General features: G+C 41.1%; 1 protein-coding gene across 2 annotated transcripts; it reads right to left on the reverse strand.

The window, feature by feature from the left end:
* Window positions 1-7,421: 7,421 nt before the first annotated feature.
* igsf10 (immunoglobulin superfamily, member 10) lies at window positions 7,422-19,287 on the reverse strand. Of its 2 annotated transcripts, none has more exons than XM_020087932.2 (10): window positions 19,155-19,287; window positions 18,490-18,715; window positions 17,331-17,460; window positions 16,867-17,257; window positions 15,537-16,304; window positions 13,550-15,367; window positions 12,006-13,403; window positions 10,787-11,690; window positions 9,942-10,308; window positions 7,422-9,858 (listed from the first exon to the last, which is right to left on the reverse strand). In XM_020087932.2, exons 2-10 carry the CDS (start codon window positions 18,690-18,692, stop codon window positions 8,305-8,307), a joined length of 7,533 nt encoding a protein of 2,510 aa, XP_019943491.2. In that variant the 5' UTR covers window positions 18,693-18,715; window positions 19,155-19,287; the 3' UTR covers window positions 7,422-8,304. The 2 variants fall into 2 exon arrangements, with proteins under 2 accessions (XP_019943491.2, XP_069390741.1); XM_069534640.1 differs by having other exon boundaries at window positions 18,490-18,776; window positions 19,155-19,278.
* Between the last annotated feature and the right edge of the window lie 284 nt (window positions 19,288-19,571).

A 19,571-nucleotide genomic window follows, 5' to 3' on the forward strand; every position in this document is an offset into this window, starting at 1 on the left:
CTGTCTTGACAACAGAGTCAAGATAAACACTGTTCTCTCACCTGATGTTGTTAATAATGCTGGAGAGTGGAGGGAAAAAACTCCCATCTCCTCTCTGCGTCAGGAGAACCAGAGGGTCGTATCGTCGAGTCAAATTCCTGGCGTGAATTATTGTTTCAATCCGCCCCCTGTTTCTGCACACGGTGTGAGGCCCCCAAGCAGAAATAGACCGTTTTTACGTAACCTTTGGAGAGGCTTTTAACGACACGAGGGAGACTGAGGTTAGGGAAAAGGTGATGAAAAGAAACTCTGTGTTTGGGGGCAAACATCAAGCTAATAACAGACACAGGGCCGTAACAGCTGTGGGGCAGGATGAGTCTGAACTGTGACCTCTGACCTTTTCAAATTGTCAACTGTTGATCATCTTGTCACTGCGGCAGGTAGAGGGACGCAAGGAAGGAAATTCTTACTACATAGAGAAAGAGAGATAAAAACACTGAGGGTGGTCTTTGTTGCGTGTTTGTTTGTGACTGTCTTTGTCTTTATGTATGCATGTTTATGTGTGTGTGTGTTTCCTTTGGCTTCACATTAGTTTCTCCTCACAGAGTTGAAATGTGTGGGTCACCGTTTGTTTTGACAGTGTAAGGTTTCTTTAGCTACTGCTGCTGGTGTGCAGCTCAGTGTAGGTTGCCACAGGTCTGTCGTCCATATGGTTATCCAAACTGACAAATCTAAAGCAGCTCCTGAAGAGGTGAAGAGGGACATGGGTATAACTAAAAATAACACTGTTAGCTACAATGGTGCTACATTTTACTGAAGATGAAAACACTTTTCCTGTCAAACATCACTACACTCCTTGTGATTAAAACATTTATTTTACAGAAATGGTCTACGTGTCCCACTGGAGCTGCTTGTTTTATTTCTTTAGGAGCTTCGTGAGGACATAAAAACTCCACACACACACAAAAAAACAAAATCTTATCCTCCTGTTTTAGTAAAGACACTCGTTCTTATTGCCCAAATTAAAGCAAAATATCTTCCATACAAATGACCACAAGCCTTCTGGTTTTCCTTTATAGTTTGACCAATCGTGATTGAGATGGCTTAGGTAGCCTGCAGGTCCACAGTCCACATAGAGAGCAAAAGAGGGGACATTGATCGAAATGCATTGGCTATTGCCTTTTTAATTTTTCTGCATTCATATATATATATATATATTTGAGTCCATGTCCCGTTTATTAACATGGAGTGGCCAGTGTTTATGGACTATACTACAGCCAGCCACAAGGGGGTGATCAAGTTGTTTCACTTTCGGGAAGCTGTTATGTCGTCCATCTTTATTTCCATTCAGTGATCATAACTTAATGCATAGACCCAAACCTTACCTGAACCTATTTCTAACCCTAATCCTAAAAGCAAGCGTTAACCCTCCGACAGCCCTTTTAAAAAGGACAGACTAATATGACCTCACTCCCGTCCACACACACACACGCACACACACACGCACACACACACACACACACACACACACACACACACACACACACACACACACACACACACACACACAAGATCAGTGGCTCCAAGTGGCTCCAGGGCGTCAGTCTCTGCTGGTGAATGTTGTTAATTCCATGCTAAGCTCCAGTGTGTTGCTCACTGAGATGTTTTCCTAGCAACAGCTTTTGTTTGGTTCAGGCTACAAATCATCACTCATCCCTTAGGTCTGGCATATGCATCAGTCAATGACTTACTAAACAGCATGTAAGTAGTAGCATTATATTATAAAGCATCTAGATAATACAAAAAGAAGTTTCAACTGTGACGACAATCAGTAGTATTGGTTTGATACTGGCCGATGCAGAGAACCTCAGGTGGAAAATATTCCATGTGTTGTGTGTTATTTTCTCACGTCTACAAAACCTAAACTGAAGTTCAGCCAAGACATCCCACACCTTGTGTATCAATATATAATATATATCAATAAGTAAGTCAGGGCATTTTTAAAATGCCCCTCGCAAATTGTCTTTCACATCCCTCCTTTAAATTCTCATCCGGTGCTCGTCTGATAATCCCTCGAAGCACGTCTGAGAAAGCAGGATGCAGAGCTGTGACTTGAGAACTGGAAAAAACAGCTTCCTTTGAGAGGCTGGCCACTCTAGGATACCAGGCATATTTGACAGAGTGTGTCTGCTTGCTCACCACCGACCTGTCTGCACACAGAGGGTGGTAGATGGGACAGGGCAGAAAGTCACCTTCAGTTTCAGTTGACATTACACATACCAAAAGGACAAGGTCATGAACAAATGTGTACACGATAGGGTGGAAGTGGTTTAAACCTTAAGCATATTTTTGTGGAAATAAAGCTTCTAACATGAATAATATCTACAAATCCCAAACTAGGAAATTTCAAGGCAGACAGAGAGCACAAGTCAAAACTCTGTTCTGTGTTTCGTCGAGTTGTTGAAACAAAAACATCCCAACAGATTCCCCATCTGCTTTCAACTCTGGATACAAACCATTAAGCAATAAAATGATGTGATAAGCTGCTCCAGGGAAGGTCTACAACAATGTTTATGATCCGAGTAGCAAACATGACTTCATTAGTAGCTGTTGAGCTCAGGGCTATAATGAAGGTCTGTTTTCCCTCATGTCATCGAGGTATCTCAGGTTGCTAGGTGCTATATAGATGTTTATGACATGCTGCAGCAGGTGACCAAATCTTGGGTAGAATGACGCAACTCCCGCCTTTTGTGTAAAACAGTTTACAAGTTTAACACCATATATGCCTGTTTGCTGTACTTCCATTTGTCAAACATCTATTTAGGATTACATAATGAATTGAGTTTAATGATTGGAACTGTTGATAACATTTATCTGTCTTCCTGTTCACCTTCTACTTCTGTTGTTATTTTTATAAGTCTTTAGTTTTTCCTCAGCTCCTCCACATCATCAGCTTTCAAAAGAATATGGGAACAAAGGGCAACATATAGAGGACCTTATTCCCACAGCTGTGGTCAGAGGACAGAGTATCAAATATGAAAATTCCCTTATTTCTCTGAAGACCTCTGAATATATAAGGCACGCAGGCCTCAATAAAATTAAATCCATGACCAATAGTATTGATGGGCGCTACAACTAAACTGCTACTTTAAGCAGTACAACTACTGGAGGGTGAGTAAAGGGAGGTTATATATTTCTACATGACTCTGCCCCCTTCTGGAACTTTTGAAAAGACTTTCAAGGTTCTTTCCTTGAACTTTTTGTGGACCTTTAGCTTTGTGTATCTTTTGTTAGACCTAATGTTGGGTTTATGGACTTTTGGATTAGCATCTCGGTTTTTTTGCATTTTGATTTTATTTCTCCCTGCTTTACTCACCAATCTCATTTCTGAGCACTTCACTTCCTGTCTTTTATTAGATGCATGACCTTGCATTTGGCCTCTTCCCGATCGGACAGCCAATTTTTTCAATTAAAAGTTGTGTAGTGGACATTTCTTTGTGGGAAGTCTGCATTTGGGTCCATATCTATGATAACTCCTAACACCACATTTCTCTGCCAATTATGCCAAGGCCCTTTCAAGGGTCTGGCTGGTAAACACGTCTCTGCCCTTAAGTTTCAACTGACTTAGTTTATCACTTCATCCCTTAACCTAAAAAAGTTTCCTCGAAAAACTAAACCTGTCATGCATCAGCCTCTGCTGTAAAGTTGCAGGGCCAGTTTGTTGATGCTGCCTAATTGGGTGAGCTGGCTTATTTTAAAGAACTGTCCCTCCTATCCCGTTGGGACTCAATAATTAAAGGTACTTTGATGTTTTTAGCTTTTTTGCATGTGTGTGACAGTTAGCTATAGCGCAGTGGGCTCCATTAGTCCACTCTGGAGAATAAAGGACCACATCTGCACCTAATTAGAATGGAGAAACTCCAATAAAGAACTTCCACTGCCCCCACATTACTCTTATAATATACCTCAACCCATGTTTTTAAGTTATTAGGGCCCATTTCCATTTAATGGTTGAGGTATTTAAGGTTTGAAAGTTAATTGATTTATGGTTGCACTTTTGCCACTGTGCCGGGGTTTCATATCTGGCTTATGGTGCTTATGGGTCACTCTTAACAACTGCACACAAAATCCGAAGGCCACAGTAGAGGCGACATCTGATACCTGCATACCTTCCTATGTTAACCATAGGCTCTTGGTAAAACTGAGAAGAAAGGGCTTGAGAACGGCTGTGAACCACCATCACGTCTTGACAGATCCTACCTGGAAAGTAGGTGCAAAGATGGATCTGTCTTACTTGTGGCTGGAGGGTGGAGGTGAGGATTCTGTAAACCTGGTGTGAAATTCCAGCATCACCACAGGTACAGAGAGATGATCTACTGTATGAGCAAATGCATCCACAAATCTGCGTTTAATGGAAATACTCTGAAAAGATTTTTCTCACATACGGATTACAGCAGAAGGGATGCGAGTAATCCACTTCATTCTGCAGGGGACTTAACTCGTTGCCCAGTTTGCAGCTTCAAAGAAATAAGACAGACTCTCTGAGCCCACAGAGATGCACTGTCTGAAACTGCTGTTGGTCCGCTCCCAGCAGCCCACTCCTGAGATCTCATCTCATTTTCCATGTTCAGACTGCTAGCACTCCAGTTAAATTATGGAAATTATACCACAGACCAGAAATATGTCTCACCGTTCCTTTGTTTCTACTCTAGACTTTATCCTTCTTTCCACTTTTTCTCACTTCGCACTAAGCATCCCCCTTTTTTAAACTCTTTGTCTTTACTCACCCCAGGCCTTGCCCACACACAGAAGTGTTCATTCATTCTACTTTTCTTTCTTCTTTCTTCTTTTTTCAATAAATGTCTGTTTTAACCTTTTGATATTATTAAGTGTAATCAATGACATTAATATCTCTTTCAGTTTTGCCCTAATATTGTGCATGATTACTCCCTGGACATTTTTCTTCAGGTACAGCACCTCCTTTTCTTCTGCTACATTTGTATTCTTTTTTGTTCTGTTTTTTTTTTCCAATTTTGCTTTTATTGCATGTTAGAAACATTAGCAATGTGCTCATTCCCTATTTTTGAATTTACCAGGGGGCTGGCTGGAAAAGCCCTGGAGGAAAAGACTCAGAAGTTTGCTTTTCAGGAAAAGGCCCAGACTTCAGTGTATGTCTCACAGCAACCTAAGGAAGTAGGCATGACTCAGCAATTATTCTTTAAAGCTGTGATAATTGATGATTACTCTTTTAGAAATGACGATCCAACAGAAAGCAGCAACTTGTTTCATGACACCTGGAGAATGTAAGTAAATGTCATTTTCCTTAGATGTCTGTTTTTGGTCAGGCTGATATAACCGTTAATATCAGTAACAACAATTTGAAAATGTATGGATAGTTTAGAGATTGTGTCTTAAGATATGGGAGCACAGACAAATTAATTGTCCAACTGAAAATCTGAAAAACAAATCTATTAAAATAGTTTTCCACATATATGAGTTTATTCAATAAATGTTCTATCATATCACTATATATTATCAGATTTGACAAACTCTTGAATTTTTAACAATATGGGCTGAAAACATCTGTCAGGCTTTATTGCACACTCACTGTATTAAGTGTGTAGGATAAAAACCCTGAGTCACTGAACACATTATGCGCTAGACAGAAATAATAAACTCTAGATAAAAACTTTAAGTTGCATTGAGTCACTGAACAGATCTGGAGAAGAGATCAACAGTCCCTCTGACGGATGGAAATATATGAGAATACAAAGGAAGGGATGGCTGATGACTGAACAAAGCATCTATTGTTAAACATGCCCTGCAGTTTGGGCTGAGTTTAGAGACTTTTGCAGCAAAGACTGTTGTAGTGATCTAATATCAAGTGTTAGCAAGACAGCAGCTGAAACCAGTTAAAAGTGAAGAGGCAAATAATTGTGAAAAATCAACAACCTTCTTCCAGGAAATATTACTTATGTCTGCTGCGAATCTGTTGGAGGAGGTGGATTTTGCTGTAACTTCGGGCAATGGAGAATATTCTCAGCAAGATGTCATTTGATTCTGTGCAGATTTCCTCTGTTTTTCCACAGTCTTCACGTTGGCCAAGGAGCAGCGATATTTTACCCACCTCATGAAGTGTAAAAACAGGCTTTGTTTATTTTGTTCTCATGAAATGCTAGAGGCAGTGCTACTCTTCATGTTGGTAAGTCTCACCATCGGTTGAGAACAGAAACTGGGTTCAGTGTTAATGAGACAGGGTAAAAGTGAAATTCACACAGACACAAAAACACACACTGCTCCTTTCAGTAGCTTCTTATAAAACCATATTGCATGCACGCCAAACTTCAACTGTTTTCCTTCAAACACCCATGAGGAAAGGAACAAATGGGAAAATCACATGTTTAAAATCCTCATAAATATCCAATTCACTGGAAGGTAAGTGAACTGAACAAATAAACTCTTCTCCATCCACAGAGGCCACATGAGGTGAATGATGAACTGTCTTTCACACTGAGGGGCCAGACTACTTCAATCTGCATTTGATTGTCACATGGTATACATATGAAAGCACTTTTCCCTCAAATCATGGAGCCAGTTGTCCAAAGTTTATGGAAGACAATTCCATGCCTGGGTCTTATCATTCTGCTGTAGATGGCTGTATGCTTGAAAAAAACTTGTTTTACACTTCTGTTTAAAGCTGTCTTTCAAACTTCCACACCATCTTTATCAGACATAATATATGATGAGGACAAAACAAATAAGGTTTATATATTGCAATATATACTCTGTATATTATTTCTGACTTAACCTATATATTCACTCCATGGGAATAATTGATTTTATGCTCATTTTGTTCAGTGTAAAAATCATACATCATCACGTCGCAGCATTATAATGAGACCTTGCAATTTTTTTTGGAAAGTACTATTTTAAATGTGCATGATTATAGATAATTTACAATTGGTGCAATTTACGGAGAAATTGTTTCCAGTTGTTGCCCTGAAGGAAATGTAAATACTCCTGAAATGATCTGCTGGCAGTCGTGTGGTTAGAGAGTAAACATCACTGCATAGTGGAACATACCACTCTTATATTGCTCAAGGACACTAAAGGACTAACTTAACTCTGTTCCATGTAATATATATATATATATATATATATCTTTAAATATATCTAGAAATAAGAATATTACATTGAATGAATTGCATGCAAATTTGTATTTTAACAATATATTTTGCTGTTTCTCTTTATCCTGGTTTAACTCTTAGTTAAATTTGAGCATAATCACAAGCAAACATTCAAAGACTTCCCTGTGGGTGTTGCACACTGGAGAGCTAGGTGAATAACTATTTTCACAGCTGGAAAGTTAAAACTGCATGTGTCTGGAAGATTTCTCCTGTAGCCACAGGCACCTCCTGCTGTATCATGAAGTATAACTGAATATTTGTGGTGACCTGAATTACAAAATAGTTAGTTTATATAATTTATAGTTTATAATATCACTGAAGAAAAAATGGTACGTCAAATAAAATCAGAACATTTAAAAGGCATGGATCATGTTTTTAATTTCATTTTCATTCATTCGCCCACACTTTGATTAAGTAGATACTACAAATAGATGTATATACTGTATTATTACAGATTAGCATAATGTATAACATTATATAAATTCTTGTGTACAACACAATAGACTGATGTGTTTTTGTATTGTTTGTGCTGCGAATAGAAATTAAAGAATCTGCTTCAAACTCCATCAAAATATGAAAAGAACATATGACAAAATCACATGTTTTTTCTGGTGGTACTATAGTACAGATATCTATCCAGTGTAAAACAAGCAACATAAATGTTTTTGAAAAATAAAAAAGTACCATCTTCTTCCACTGTACAATTCAATTAACTACTAGTACAATCATCTTTGGTACTTAAATAAAGAGTGTTCTTTCTCTATTGCAATCTGCTACACATTTCTTCCCCATTATATACGTTATAATTGTATCCTAAGAAAAGAAATCATTTGACTCTATGCACTGACCCTTTTCCTCTCAAGAGAACCACTCCAATTGAGAACCACGTACAATTTTAAAAAGTTAAAAATAACAACTTTATAATCCAAGGCTGGGGATTCCAGTTAAATGTCTTAAAACGTCTGTTTCTTTTCTCTATTTGTTCTATTTTTTATCTATTTCATTTTTAAATAATATTCCACAAGCTATCATCCTGACAAATCCAGAAGTAAGAATGCTTATACTGTACATCACCAATGCAAATTTCTCTATCTGTTATTATTTACACTCAGATGAACCTCTGTCCTGTTTCAATAGTCTAAAATTGTACATGTACATATGTGACCTTTGAGTCTGTGCCTAGGTGGTTCTTGGCTAGGCACTTGTATGTGCCTGAGTCTGAGACTTTGGGTCTCTGGATAATGAGTGTCCCCTGAGGATGGAGCAGCTCACTACCCATAGGCCGACCCTGTTCTGCCGTTGATAGAACTGAATGATCGGGCAGCTCCCAGGTTATCTCTGGCTTGGGGATTCCATTGGCAGCACAGTTGAGCTGGATAGGTGTCCCAGTTACTGCGCTTACACGTGGAGGAGGCCCTGCTGTGATCCTTGGTGGGTAAGCGAGAATAACAACAGGTACAGTGAGCACTGCCTCCCCGCCATCATTCCAAGCTCTGCATATGTAGTTCCCTCGATCGTGGAGAGTAGTATCATGCAGAATTAAAGTACCATTCTCTAACAACTGGTAGCGCCCAAGGACTTGAGGCTGAGTGAGAGTGTGACCACCAGGAATGGTCCAGTGGATCCTGGGTCTGGGACTCCCATCAGATAGACAGTGAAGGAAGAGAGGTTCCCCAGACACACTGCGTATGATACCTCTAGGCCTGGTCAGGATGTAAGGCTTCTGCCCAACATCCAAAATTATCAGCTTCTCTATGTAGCCCATGAAATTCTTTGCACCACAGCGGTACTTGCCAGCATCCTCTTTGTGCGGGTTGTTGATGATCAAAGTCCCATCATTGACTAGGTGGTGGTGAGAGCCATGATCATGTTCACCAGTGAATCGTGTTCCATTTGGTAAAGTCCAGATTATCTCTGGCGCTGGGTGTCCATCAGCAGAGCAGTTCAGAACTGTGGTTTTCCCAATCCGAGACACAATACGTTCATTGTAAGGATTCTTAAAGATTGGCCTTCTGAGCATTCTGGTCACCTCCAGCTGCACCACCATTACTGCCTCTCCTCCATTATTCCTTGCCATGCATATGAACTCTGCTGTATCAGTTGGCCGCACGTTACGAATCTCTAATGTTCCATTATAGTGGACATTAATTCTGCTGCCAAAGTATGGTGCTGTAAGAAAGATGTTATCAGGCATAATCCAAGTAACGCTAGGAGTGGGATCGCCTTCAGCCTTACAGTCTATTAATTTCCTGGAGTATTTGGCAGCTACATCTTTGACAACAGTTCTGTTCTTGTGGTAGCCATTGATCACTGGTGGATTCCCATCTATATCAAGCTTATAGACTTTTCTATTGTCTCCAGCAGGGTTGCGGGCCATGCAAACATACTCCCCAGCATCGATAAGCTTCACATCCCTGATATCCAGAGAACCATTGACATGCATTAGGTAGCGTTCATTTGATGCTGCAATTACATCGTTGGTTGGCAGCATCCACAAAATCTTGGGTTTGGGTTCGCCAAGTGCTTCGCAGTCAAAGCGCATGTTCCCTCCAGGCCTCACCCTGGCATAAGTCTGGCTGGTTGGTCGTATCCTGGGTGCAGCAGTTACCACAGTTATATGTACATGCATCTCATCCTTGCCCACTTGGTTCTGAGCATAGCAGGTGTAATCTCCTTCCTCTGACATACCAACCTGGAGAAACAAGACAGTGATGTAAATGTTTTTTTATTATGTTTAAATTTTTTGTGGGTGTTCATGGTAAACGAATAGCATACCTGGTTTAGGTAAAGAGTTCCATTGTCAAACAGAGTGTAGCGCCGTGCTCGTCCTCCTCCACTGCTTGCATCAGACTGCAGAGCACTGTTGACCACTGTACCATCTGGTAGACCCCAGGAGATTTCTGGCTTTGGTGCTCCTGAGGCTTTACAGTCAACCTTCAAATCATTACCATAGGGTACCTGTGTCTTGCCATAGGGATTAGGCTCTATCTTGGCTGGCTTCATTGACACACTGACCCTCATGAGTTGGAGATCATCACCACTCTTGCTTCGGGCCACACAGAGATAGTCTCCAGCATCTTTATCACTCACAATGTTAATAATAAGAGTACCATTATCCAGGACCAGGATTCTGCTGCCCATCCTGTAGAAACATTTCATAAAAAATTAAAGTGACTTAGCAAACGTGGCACACTGAATAAAGCCGTTGAAATTCATGCTGTATTAGCACAGAACAAATATACAAATATACATTATATGCACATATAATTATGTCATTGTACAACTGTAGTGTGTGAGTCATAAAAAGACATGAAAGAAATAAACCATTTTTAGCAGGCATTTTAATTACTTAAAACAAACGTATATAAACCTTTTCGTGGAAAGTCTTTATATTTTACGATGTTTGCAGAAAACTGACCCTCTGCCTTCGCACGTGATTCTCTAAGGTGTAATATCTCAATAAATAAATGATAATCAGATATAATGGCCATTGTTGCTTTCATGTCTATCACACTGAATATAATAACTACAGCCTCATGGTGTTCTATTTTCATGAAACCAAAATTTGATTTAAACTATTTATCTGACTTCAAATATTTTCCTCAGCAAAGTATGTTTACCTGTGCCACTGGTCCACCACAGCTTTAGAGGGTAACCTCCACATGATCCTAGGTTTGGGGTCTCCTGTTGCTGAACAGTTCAGTCTTAACTGATCCCCAAAGAACAACTCAGTCATGCGCTGGGATGTCTCCACTATTTGAGGGGTAGACTCTTGCTTCTCGACTGCCAGAGTCACCACTCGTCGCTCTGAACCAGTAGAGCTGGTAGCAATGCATTCATATCTCCCACTGTCTGCAGAAATCACATCGTTAATGTGGAGTGTTCCATTCTCATACACTGATATCCTTTTGTCTCGGGTAGGTCTGTTAGAGTGCACCATTGCCCCATCGTGAAGGACCCAGTGAATTGCAGGTCTAGGGCTGCCTTTACCAGTGCAGGGTAGCCACAGGCTCTCGCTGACACTAACTTTGAGCTGCTGTCGTTTCTCCTCTGTGATGCCTGGTGGAGCTGCCACCACCTGCAGGCGGACTGTAGCGGTATCTGCTCCGGCTGGATTACTCGCAATGCATTTGTAAAGACCTCTGTCATAAACAGACACATGCTCTATGACCAGAGTCCCCTCAGCAGATACTGACGCCCTTTCTGTCTCTGTCTTTTGACCTCTGACTTGGGTCCGGTTGGCCAGGATCCAGGATATCATGGGAGTGGGTCGACCTTCTGCTTTACATTTCATCTCTACAGTATTTCCTGCATGAGATTTCATTTCACGCATTTTTGGCTCCAGTATGCGTGATGGGTAGGCCACCACAAAGAGGGTGACAAGAAGTTTATCTGATCCTTGATCATTCTCAGCTAGACAGAGGTATTGTCCACGATCCTTAATGCTGGCGTTCTTGATGAACAGTGTCCCATTGCTCATAACTTCAAACTTGTCCATTGTCCCCTTAATAGTAAAACTGTTTCCTGAAAGACACATAAAGACAATTTCTTCAAAAAACAATAATCTAAAACACATTGAAAACAATACACTTCAGTCACACAAATACAGACTCTGAATAATGAAAACAATTATTATATCTTATATTTGTCTTCCTTACCTTTTTATTGTTACTATATTAATAAAATGCCATATTGACAAAAACAATAAGCTCCTCACAACAAAAATAAATTATTTAGGAACTCCCTTACAGTTATAGTTGACCCATTTACTCTCATTTACATAGCTGGGATTACCTTGGTATCCTACATAGATATTCATACTGTTTTTTGTTTTTGTACCTGTGGTTGAAGAAAAGCGTTTCCAGGTTGTAGCTGGCTGGGGGTTTCCAACAGCCTCACACGGCAGGAAAGCATCTGAGTTGGACAAAATGGTAAAACTGGCTGCATTCCCACCAACTATCTTTGGTTTTCTTGCCATGACATTTGTAGTGGGTTCAAAACCAGCAATATAGGTACTTGTAGCTTCATTGCCAGTGACATGATTGTAAACAGTAGAAATGGAATTGTGTGTGCCTATGTTGTTGTATGGTGCAGGGGTGTTGATATAACCTTGCTCGGCTGTAAGAATGGTCACTGTGTCAAAAGTAAGTTCCTTTTCTGCACTGCCCCTGGTAGCACTGCTTTGCACGGTAGGTTTGATTCCGCTCATTGGTGGCCTGTGAGTGTTTTGAGCATTGTTCCACTGTGTTGATGGTCTGATGTTGCTGTGGCCTCTAGCCTGAACTGTTGTGTAAGACCTTTTTGTGGTAGCTGGTATTGATGTGGTGGTAGGGTTATTTTTTATAGTCATGAAAGGTGTCTTTGTTGTATAGGTAGGTAAACTGCTCGAGTTCAATTCCTCAAACAAGTCAGTCTCCTTTGACATTTGGTCAGCAGAAACAGCTACTGTGGTTCTGTCCTCTTTCTGCGATAGTGTGTACAGGGGCTTATAGAGCGAATCAGTTCGTTGAGGAGGTGGGGTAGTCTCTATTGTAGTTTCCAAAGATGTAGTTTCTGTAGTTGAATGTTCAGTTGTGGTAGAAGTTACTTTATTTACTCCAGGTTTCTTGAAGTGTCTCCTGCCCCCGAATGGCCTTCTTCTCTGCCCCTGTCGTCCTCTTGTCCCACCAGGCCTCTGTCTAATTACAACCCAGTTATCAGGGAGTCCACCAGACCCAGATGATAAAGATTCATCAGGATTTTTATTGAAAGTTGGCTTGACAGTAGGTGGGGAAGGTAGAGTCTGCGATTCTGGTGGTGTTTCAGCAGTAGTGGAGGACCTGGAGTAATAAGAAGAACTGGTCGTTGTTATATGTTGAAAGCTGGGTCTTCGTGTTGTGAACACAAAGTCTGCAGAGGCTAAATCTCCATAGTCATCATCTAATGAACTCTCTCTGCTCTCTTTGTTTCTTGGTGGAGATAGAGTCTTAGGTTCAACCAGTGAGTTTGCAGTGGTGGTGGGCATAGCAGCAGGGGTTTTAGTTAAGGTCACTAGTGTAGTTTGTGCTGTAGTTGAGGGCTTTTGGGTGATTAATGGCCTTTTCAGTCCGGTTATGTTGCCACTCCCAACATAATCCTCTGCCCTAGACTGTGTGGTGGTAGTTCTTTCTGCACTGTGTAAAGATGAACTTGAGGAAGCTGTTGGTAGGACCATGTGCACATCAGTGGCTACTGTCGTTTTTTTGTCTTCGTTACAGGCTGGAGAAAAAATAATGAGAAAAAGAACAGGAACAGTTACATAAAATATGAGCTCAATAAGCACATATTGATCAATTCTCCAAACAAAAAAACTGTTAAAGTGTGAAAGAATCTGTTGCAAAATAATACCAAACAATATTACTCACCTGTAGTTAACTCAATTCGATATGGCACCGAAGTGTTCCCTTCATTTTTCACTGAAGACTGTTTAAGTTTACTGATGAAGGACTGTATATCAGTGATTTTGTTAGGCTTTATAATCCTCCTGCGGCCTTGGAAAGTCCTCCTGCGGCTCCCACCCCTGCTGTTCTTGTGTGGGATGATGTGGATCTGCTGCCGGGAGATGATGGTGGATCCTGCTGGCAGGTGTGGGGATTTGATTGTTTGTGTGGTGTGGAAGGTGATCTCATCTTTCTGTCTCTCTGTGGTGGTAACAGCTGTGAATGTGGTCTGGCTCTCTGGGTCTGTATGGATGACTAGCCCCACTGTTCCTGGGCCGTCCCTCATTAGAGTAATGTTAGGGTCAGTGGTAATTGAAAGTATTGCTTCTGTTGATGTCTCTGGCTCTGTGAGTTGTTCTCCTGAGAACTGGAGCTGAGTTTCTTGTGAGGTGTCGGTCACAGTTAGTTGGAGAGTGACTGGGTGCATGTTTGAGGGTGGCTTACTGGTTCTCTCAGGGATATAAAACTCGGTCTTGTCAACAAACCTTGGATAGTCAGTGAATGTGGACTTGATTGGTGTAGAGTCTGACTGCATATACGACTCTGTTGTTAGTGTGTTTGTATTTTCTGTTATTGTACTAATATCAAGGTGATCACTTACTGTGGTTTTCATGACAACAGTTTGGTGAGCCCCTGTTGTTGCTGAAATATGATCCTGACCTATCTGTGTTACTTTTGTTGCCTCAGTCTGAATATCTTGCCTAAATATTTTAATATCTTGTGGATTATCTATAGCAGGTTTAATTGTCCTTGGCACAACAAGAAGATGGTCTTCATTATGACCCACACCAGATCCAAGTTCACCATCACCGGAATAACCAGGTTGAGAGTCTTCATATGTCAATCTCTCTTTCTCAGTGTCACTCTTTTTTCTTGATCCATCTTGAGCCTTCTTCATTAATTCAGCAAATTTCTCTAAATTTAGTTTTCTGGAAGCTTTATCGAAGACCTTTCTACTCCAGGTGCGTCTGGTGCTGACTGGCCTCCTCCTTCTCTGTCCCAGTCTACCCCCAGCGCCTCCTCTACCCTGTGACCTGAGTCTGGGGAAAGGTCGATCTGAGGTGACGGTCCTAGATTCCTGACTATTTCTGTCTGTGGTACTGGTAGAAGGGATCTCGTTGAGATTGACTGTCTTTTCTGTAAAATTAGGCTCCACCTTGAAGCCCATTTCTATCCCCGATCCCTCTCTATCTAAAACTATCACCTTTTCAGATGTTTGCTCAGTCACGGTCACCTGAGATACTAGCAGGTCAACTCCCAGGTAATTGGCAACCAAACATCTATAAAACCCTCTGTCCCTCACTGTGAGACCCTGAATCAGCAGTGTCCCGTTCTTATACACCTTTCTAGTTCCTTGAGACTTGTCCAGCACTGAGTGATCAGGGAGGATCCACTGTACCGAGGCCTCAGGGCTCCCAGAGGAGCTGCAGTCGAATACCAGATTTTCACCCAGTGGCCTTGAGAGTTGGACACCATTGACCTCAGTTTCTTCTACATCAGCTGACAGAACTGTCACCCGAAACACAAGGATATCCGCATCCAGGTAGTTTGTGGCAATGCATTGGTAGAGGCCTGTATCTGAGGCATCTGCAGCCTGCAGAGTGAGCTTCCCTTCAGCAGTGATTATGATCCTCCTGTCCTCCCTGGAGTAAGGGGCTCTGACTTTACTTCCATCGGGTAATATCCACTCCAACAAAGGCTTTGGCTCACCTTGGATTTGACAGCTCAATTGTGCCACACCACCTATGTTAGAAAATACAATTAATATATGATTACATTAATTATTGCTTTCATATTTAAAAACATATTTGTCTTTAGAGTTCTGAAACCTTTGCAATGCTCCCTGTCTTTGCTTGATGAAATGTTCAGTCAGTCAGCTATCAGTTATTAACAATTCATATTTAACTCCCACCTGCAAGTACAGTGTGCTCAGTCTTGGTTTGATTATCTCTCTTGATCATGGCCCAGGAGTAGTGGTTCTTCTTAGGTGATGTGTTTTCCACACGTAGGTTGACCACAGACTGGTATTTAATATGCAGTGTGGAGAAAGTGGTAGTAGTGCGGTCAAGCTGGAAGCTCACCTCTCCCTGCATCAGCCATGCAGGGGAGGCTTTAATGTCGGCCTTAATGTTCGTGTGAATCCTTTCCTCTTCCTCTTTTGTTTGTATCTGACTGTATCTGTAAACCATTTCCGGGCTTCTGGCAAGCATCAAACCTCTCTCTAACCTCATGGGAGAGTCACTGTAGGAGGCCAGGATCTGCCACAGTTGCTGGATATGTTCATAGTCAATGTTACACACCAAATAGGTAGTCATACCAGTGGTAAGCACAGTGACATTGTTTCCCCCCTCTTCCTCCAAGGTTTGTGTTAAATTCTCAAAAGAAGAGGGCCTCTGGACAGTGCAGGATAAACTGGCATCGCTGTGAAACTGGTCAGTCAGGTTCATTTGTATGGAGCCTAATGGGGCAATGAAATCCTTGGAGGAAACTGGAGTAAAGTCCCCTTCATCCAGGCTGATGTTTTTCTGCTTTAGCTGAGGTAGGATCCAGGGTTTTGTACAAGTGAAGGCATCCTCTGGGAGAAGAGATAGAGGTCTGCTGTTGTAAGATGAAGAATTTTCACAAACAGGACATAGCTGTCCTCTTGGATATCTCCTGTCCCGCTTGCATTTCAGCACACCTGGAAACATGTAAACCAAGTGGTATAGCATTTAGTTGGTTGCATGTAAGACATGAACACTTACAGATTCAACACTGTAGGCAGAGAAAACCCATCAGTTCAACTTGAATCATAAAAGATCACCATACAATATTGTATATTTATGAGTTGACTATAAATCATGACTAGAAGGAATAACGTCTGTTCCCCCGTTCCTTTAGTGTTTTCTGTAGCCCTTGTGATAAAAACATATGGTCTGTGACTCTACTAATGTTTCTGCAATAATATATTTTTCCTTCAGATATGCCCTCTAAGTTTGTTGCAGAGAAAACACCACTTAAAAAGTCTGAGTAGAATAAACCTTTGAAGGACTAAGGCTACTTGGCAATTCTACCAGATGTGTCTTATTAACGTGTCCTGTTAAAGCTGCTAATATATGTGGGTTCAAACTGTTTTAAGAGTGTTCGTTTAAGACAGAGTTCCTTATTAAGAAAGAAGAGGTCCTCTTCCCTTCTAAACATTATAACCTTACACCTCTATAAATGCTTTTAGACTGTTCCAAAGCCAAACACAGACTGCCCACCTGTGTTTCTCTGTGTCCACACCGGGAACCACTTCATACGGCAGTCACATGTCCAGGGATTACCATGGAGGAAAAGGTTCTCTAACTGGCTGCATCCTGCAAAAATATCTGCAGGCAGTGTGGTGAGGAGGTTGTCTGACAGATGGATGTTTTTCACTGAGGACACCTTGAACACTTGACTGTGTCTCAGTGTGATGAATGTGTCTGGGTGGAGCTGCTGGAGGTGGTTACTCTCCAGATGGACCAACTGCAGATTGGTAAGGCCATAGAAAGCCTCTGGGTTGATGAACTCAATGTGATTGTGGTCCATGTGGAGTCTCTGCAGACTGTCCAGGCCTTTCAATGTCCCTTTGTTGAGTCTTTTGACTTTATTGTAAGACATTTTGAGGACCTGTGAAAAAGATTGAGAAGTTGGAGAGGCTTTTAAAAACAATGTTGATGTCTGTAATCAGTTCAGGACTTACCTGTAATGACTTGAGGTCTTGGAAGGCTCTGTCTTCGATACTCTCAATAGTGTTGCTATGCAGCATCAACAGCTCTAAATTCTCAAGTCCTGAAAGCTCATTTTCTCGTAAGACAGTCAGACTATTGTACCTGAAGGCAGGGAGCAGAAAAAAAGTCTTCAGTGTTTGAAATGTACCACATGTTATTTGTAGAGTGAAGAATGAAAATAGTCTCATTTAAAATCCTGCACACCCACACAGGTGTTTCCAATGTCCAGAATTACTACAATCCATCGAGCAAATAGAAAGTTGTACCAACCAAAATTCTTCAGTTAGTAATGAATTACATTTTTCAGTGTAGCATGTGTGAATAAAAAGGCGTTATAGCTTTGTTGTTGATATTCCTTTACTTCATCAGGCACTTCATCATGAGGTGTGGTGGAATGTAGTAAAACATATCTGCTTACAGGAAGACACAGAAAAGCACAACTGATATTTACCAAAATCCAACTAAGGCCATGCACCCATACAGATGTTTTTACTGACTGTGGCTGATTAAACTTCTCACTGGGTTTAATCTGAGTAAAACTAAATTGGAAATTCCGCAGGGTCATTATAGTTCAGGTATAACTAACAACTGTAAAAGTTTTAAGTGGTACTTTATAACTGATGATGGATGGGAATCAGACACAGACTGTATATGAACACACAAATTCCCAAGCGGGATCTAACCAAAATGTGCTTCCAACTCCTGTGCTGAATTTCATGGCAGCCATTTTAAATAATAACACCATGGAAAACACAGGTGTGACCAATAAGATGGCTCAGTTTGAGTAAATGTCAAAGTAAACCATGCCAGTGAGACCTTATACACAAAACCACAACGTTTGCCTTCGGGTTAATCTCATTCTCACCATAGCTTAACTTCCCACAGTTTAAGGTATAAAGTTACACTGCAAAGTTTCAATGGACAGTAATCACTTCCAATATGTTTTTTATTTCAGTGTTTTTTCAGTATTTCGTGGCACAGTGTTAACTCTGCAAAGGTGGTCGCCAACATGTGTTTCTCTGTTAAAATGTTAGTTCTGCTTATTCAGTCTGTGGTTTCAATCAATCAATAAAATTTTCCCCCCTCCACGTCTCTGAGAAAAAAAAAACAGGAAGGGAAGTGAGTGCTCACCCGAGGTTAATTCTTTCCACAGCTGGCTGGATGTGGTCAGGTACTACGGTCAGGTATCTGAAGGTGCAGTGCACCTCTGTCGGGACGTGACAGGCGCATGATTTGGGGCAGTCACTGCTCGTCGGCCGAACAGCAGCCAAGAACAACAGAGCCTTCAGTAGCCACCTCAGAATGTATGATGTGCCACAGGCACACGCACTCATTGTGCACGGAGATGAGGATTCAGCTAATCATGCAAGAGAAAGGGGGGGGGATACACTTTATCCTGAAACATTAATGAAACCCACCTGGAGAGAGAGGAAGAGTGTATTGAACTATTACAAGGAATAGATAGATAGATAGATGGAATTAAACGAATTAAAAAAGATCAATCAAAAGACAGTATAAAAGTAATGCTAGTCCAACATTTCTCTATACCCAAAGCTAAAACTCATCCCTATCACTCAGTTTTTCCTTTACAAGTTTATTTGTCTATTGATTCTAGTCATTATTTATGAAGGAGACAAAACAGTCATGCAGTTATTAGGAGAATTAAACAGAGAAAATATGTCATGCAGCCTTAAGCATAGATGATAAATATAGACCTTATAAAACTGTATTAAGTTGAACAAAACTGCAATTTAAGACTGAAAAAAGGATTTTGCGTGAAATCAATGTTCCCTCACCACACAGCTGTAAAAAAACGTAACCGCCGTAGGAATGTAACAATCCAGATGAAAGAATAAAAGTTTCGGTGTGATTCCTCAGATGAGTCCACTGTGTCCGAGGTGCAGAGGGACTGGAATAGTGTCTGTGAGCGCCTGCAGCACAGTGCTCACACAGACACACAGCCCCCCCCCCCTCTGAAAAAAATACTCATGAAAGAGGACTGCTGAAAAATACCCAGATTCTGATTGACTGTTAAATGCCAACAAAAACAAAAACCTTCCTCGACTTGAGTTACTGGGGGCTAAAGTGAAATTCTTAATCTGCCAACACAATAATATCTAAGTGATTTACTAGGTCACAAATTGTTTTGTACAGATGTGAGTGTTTAGATATGGCTTCCAAATAACTTTATGATTTTCGCTTGATCTCGAGTA

The sequence above is a fragment of the Paralichthys olivaceus genome, chromosome 11 (assembly GCF_024713975.1).
Source record: "Paralichthys olivaceus isolate ysfri-2021 chromosome 11, ASM2471397v2, whole genome shotgun sequence".
Lineage (NCBI taxonomy): Eukaryota > Metazoa > Chordata > Actinopteri > Pleuronectiformes > Paralichthyidae > Paralichthys > Paralichthys olivaceus.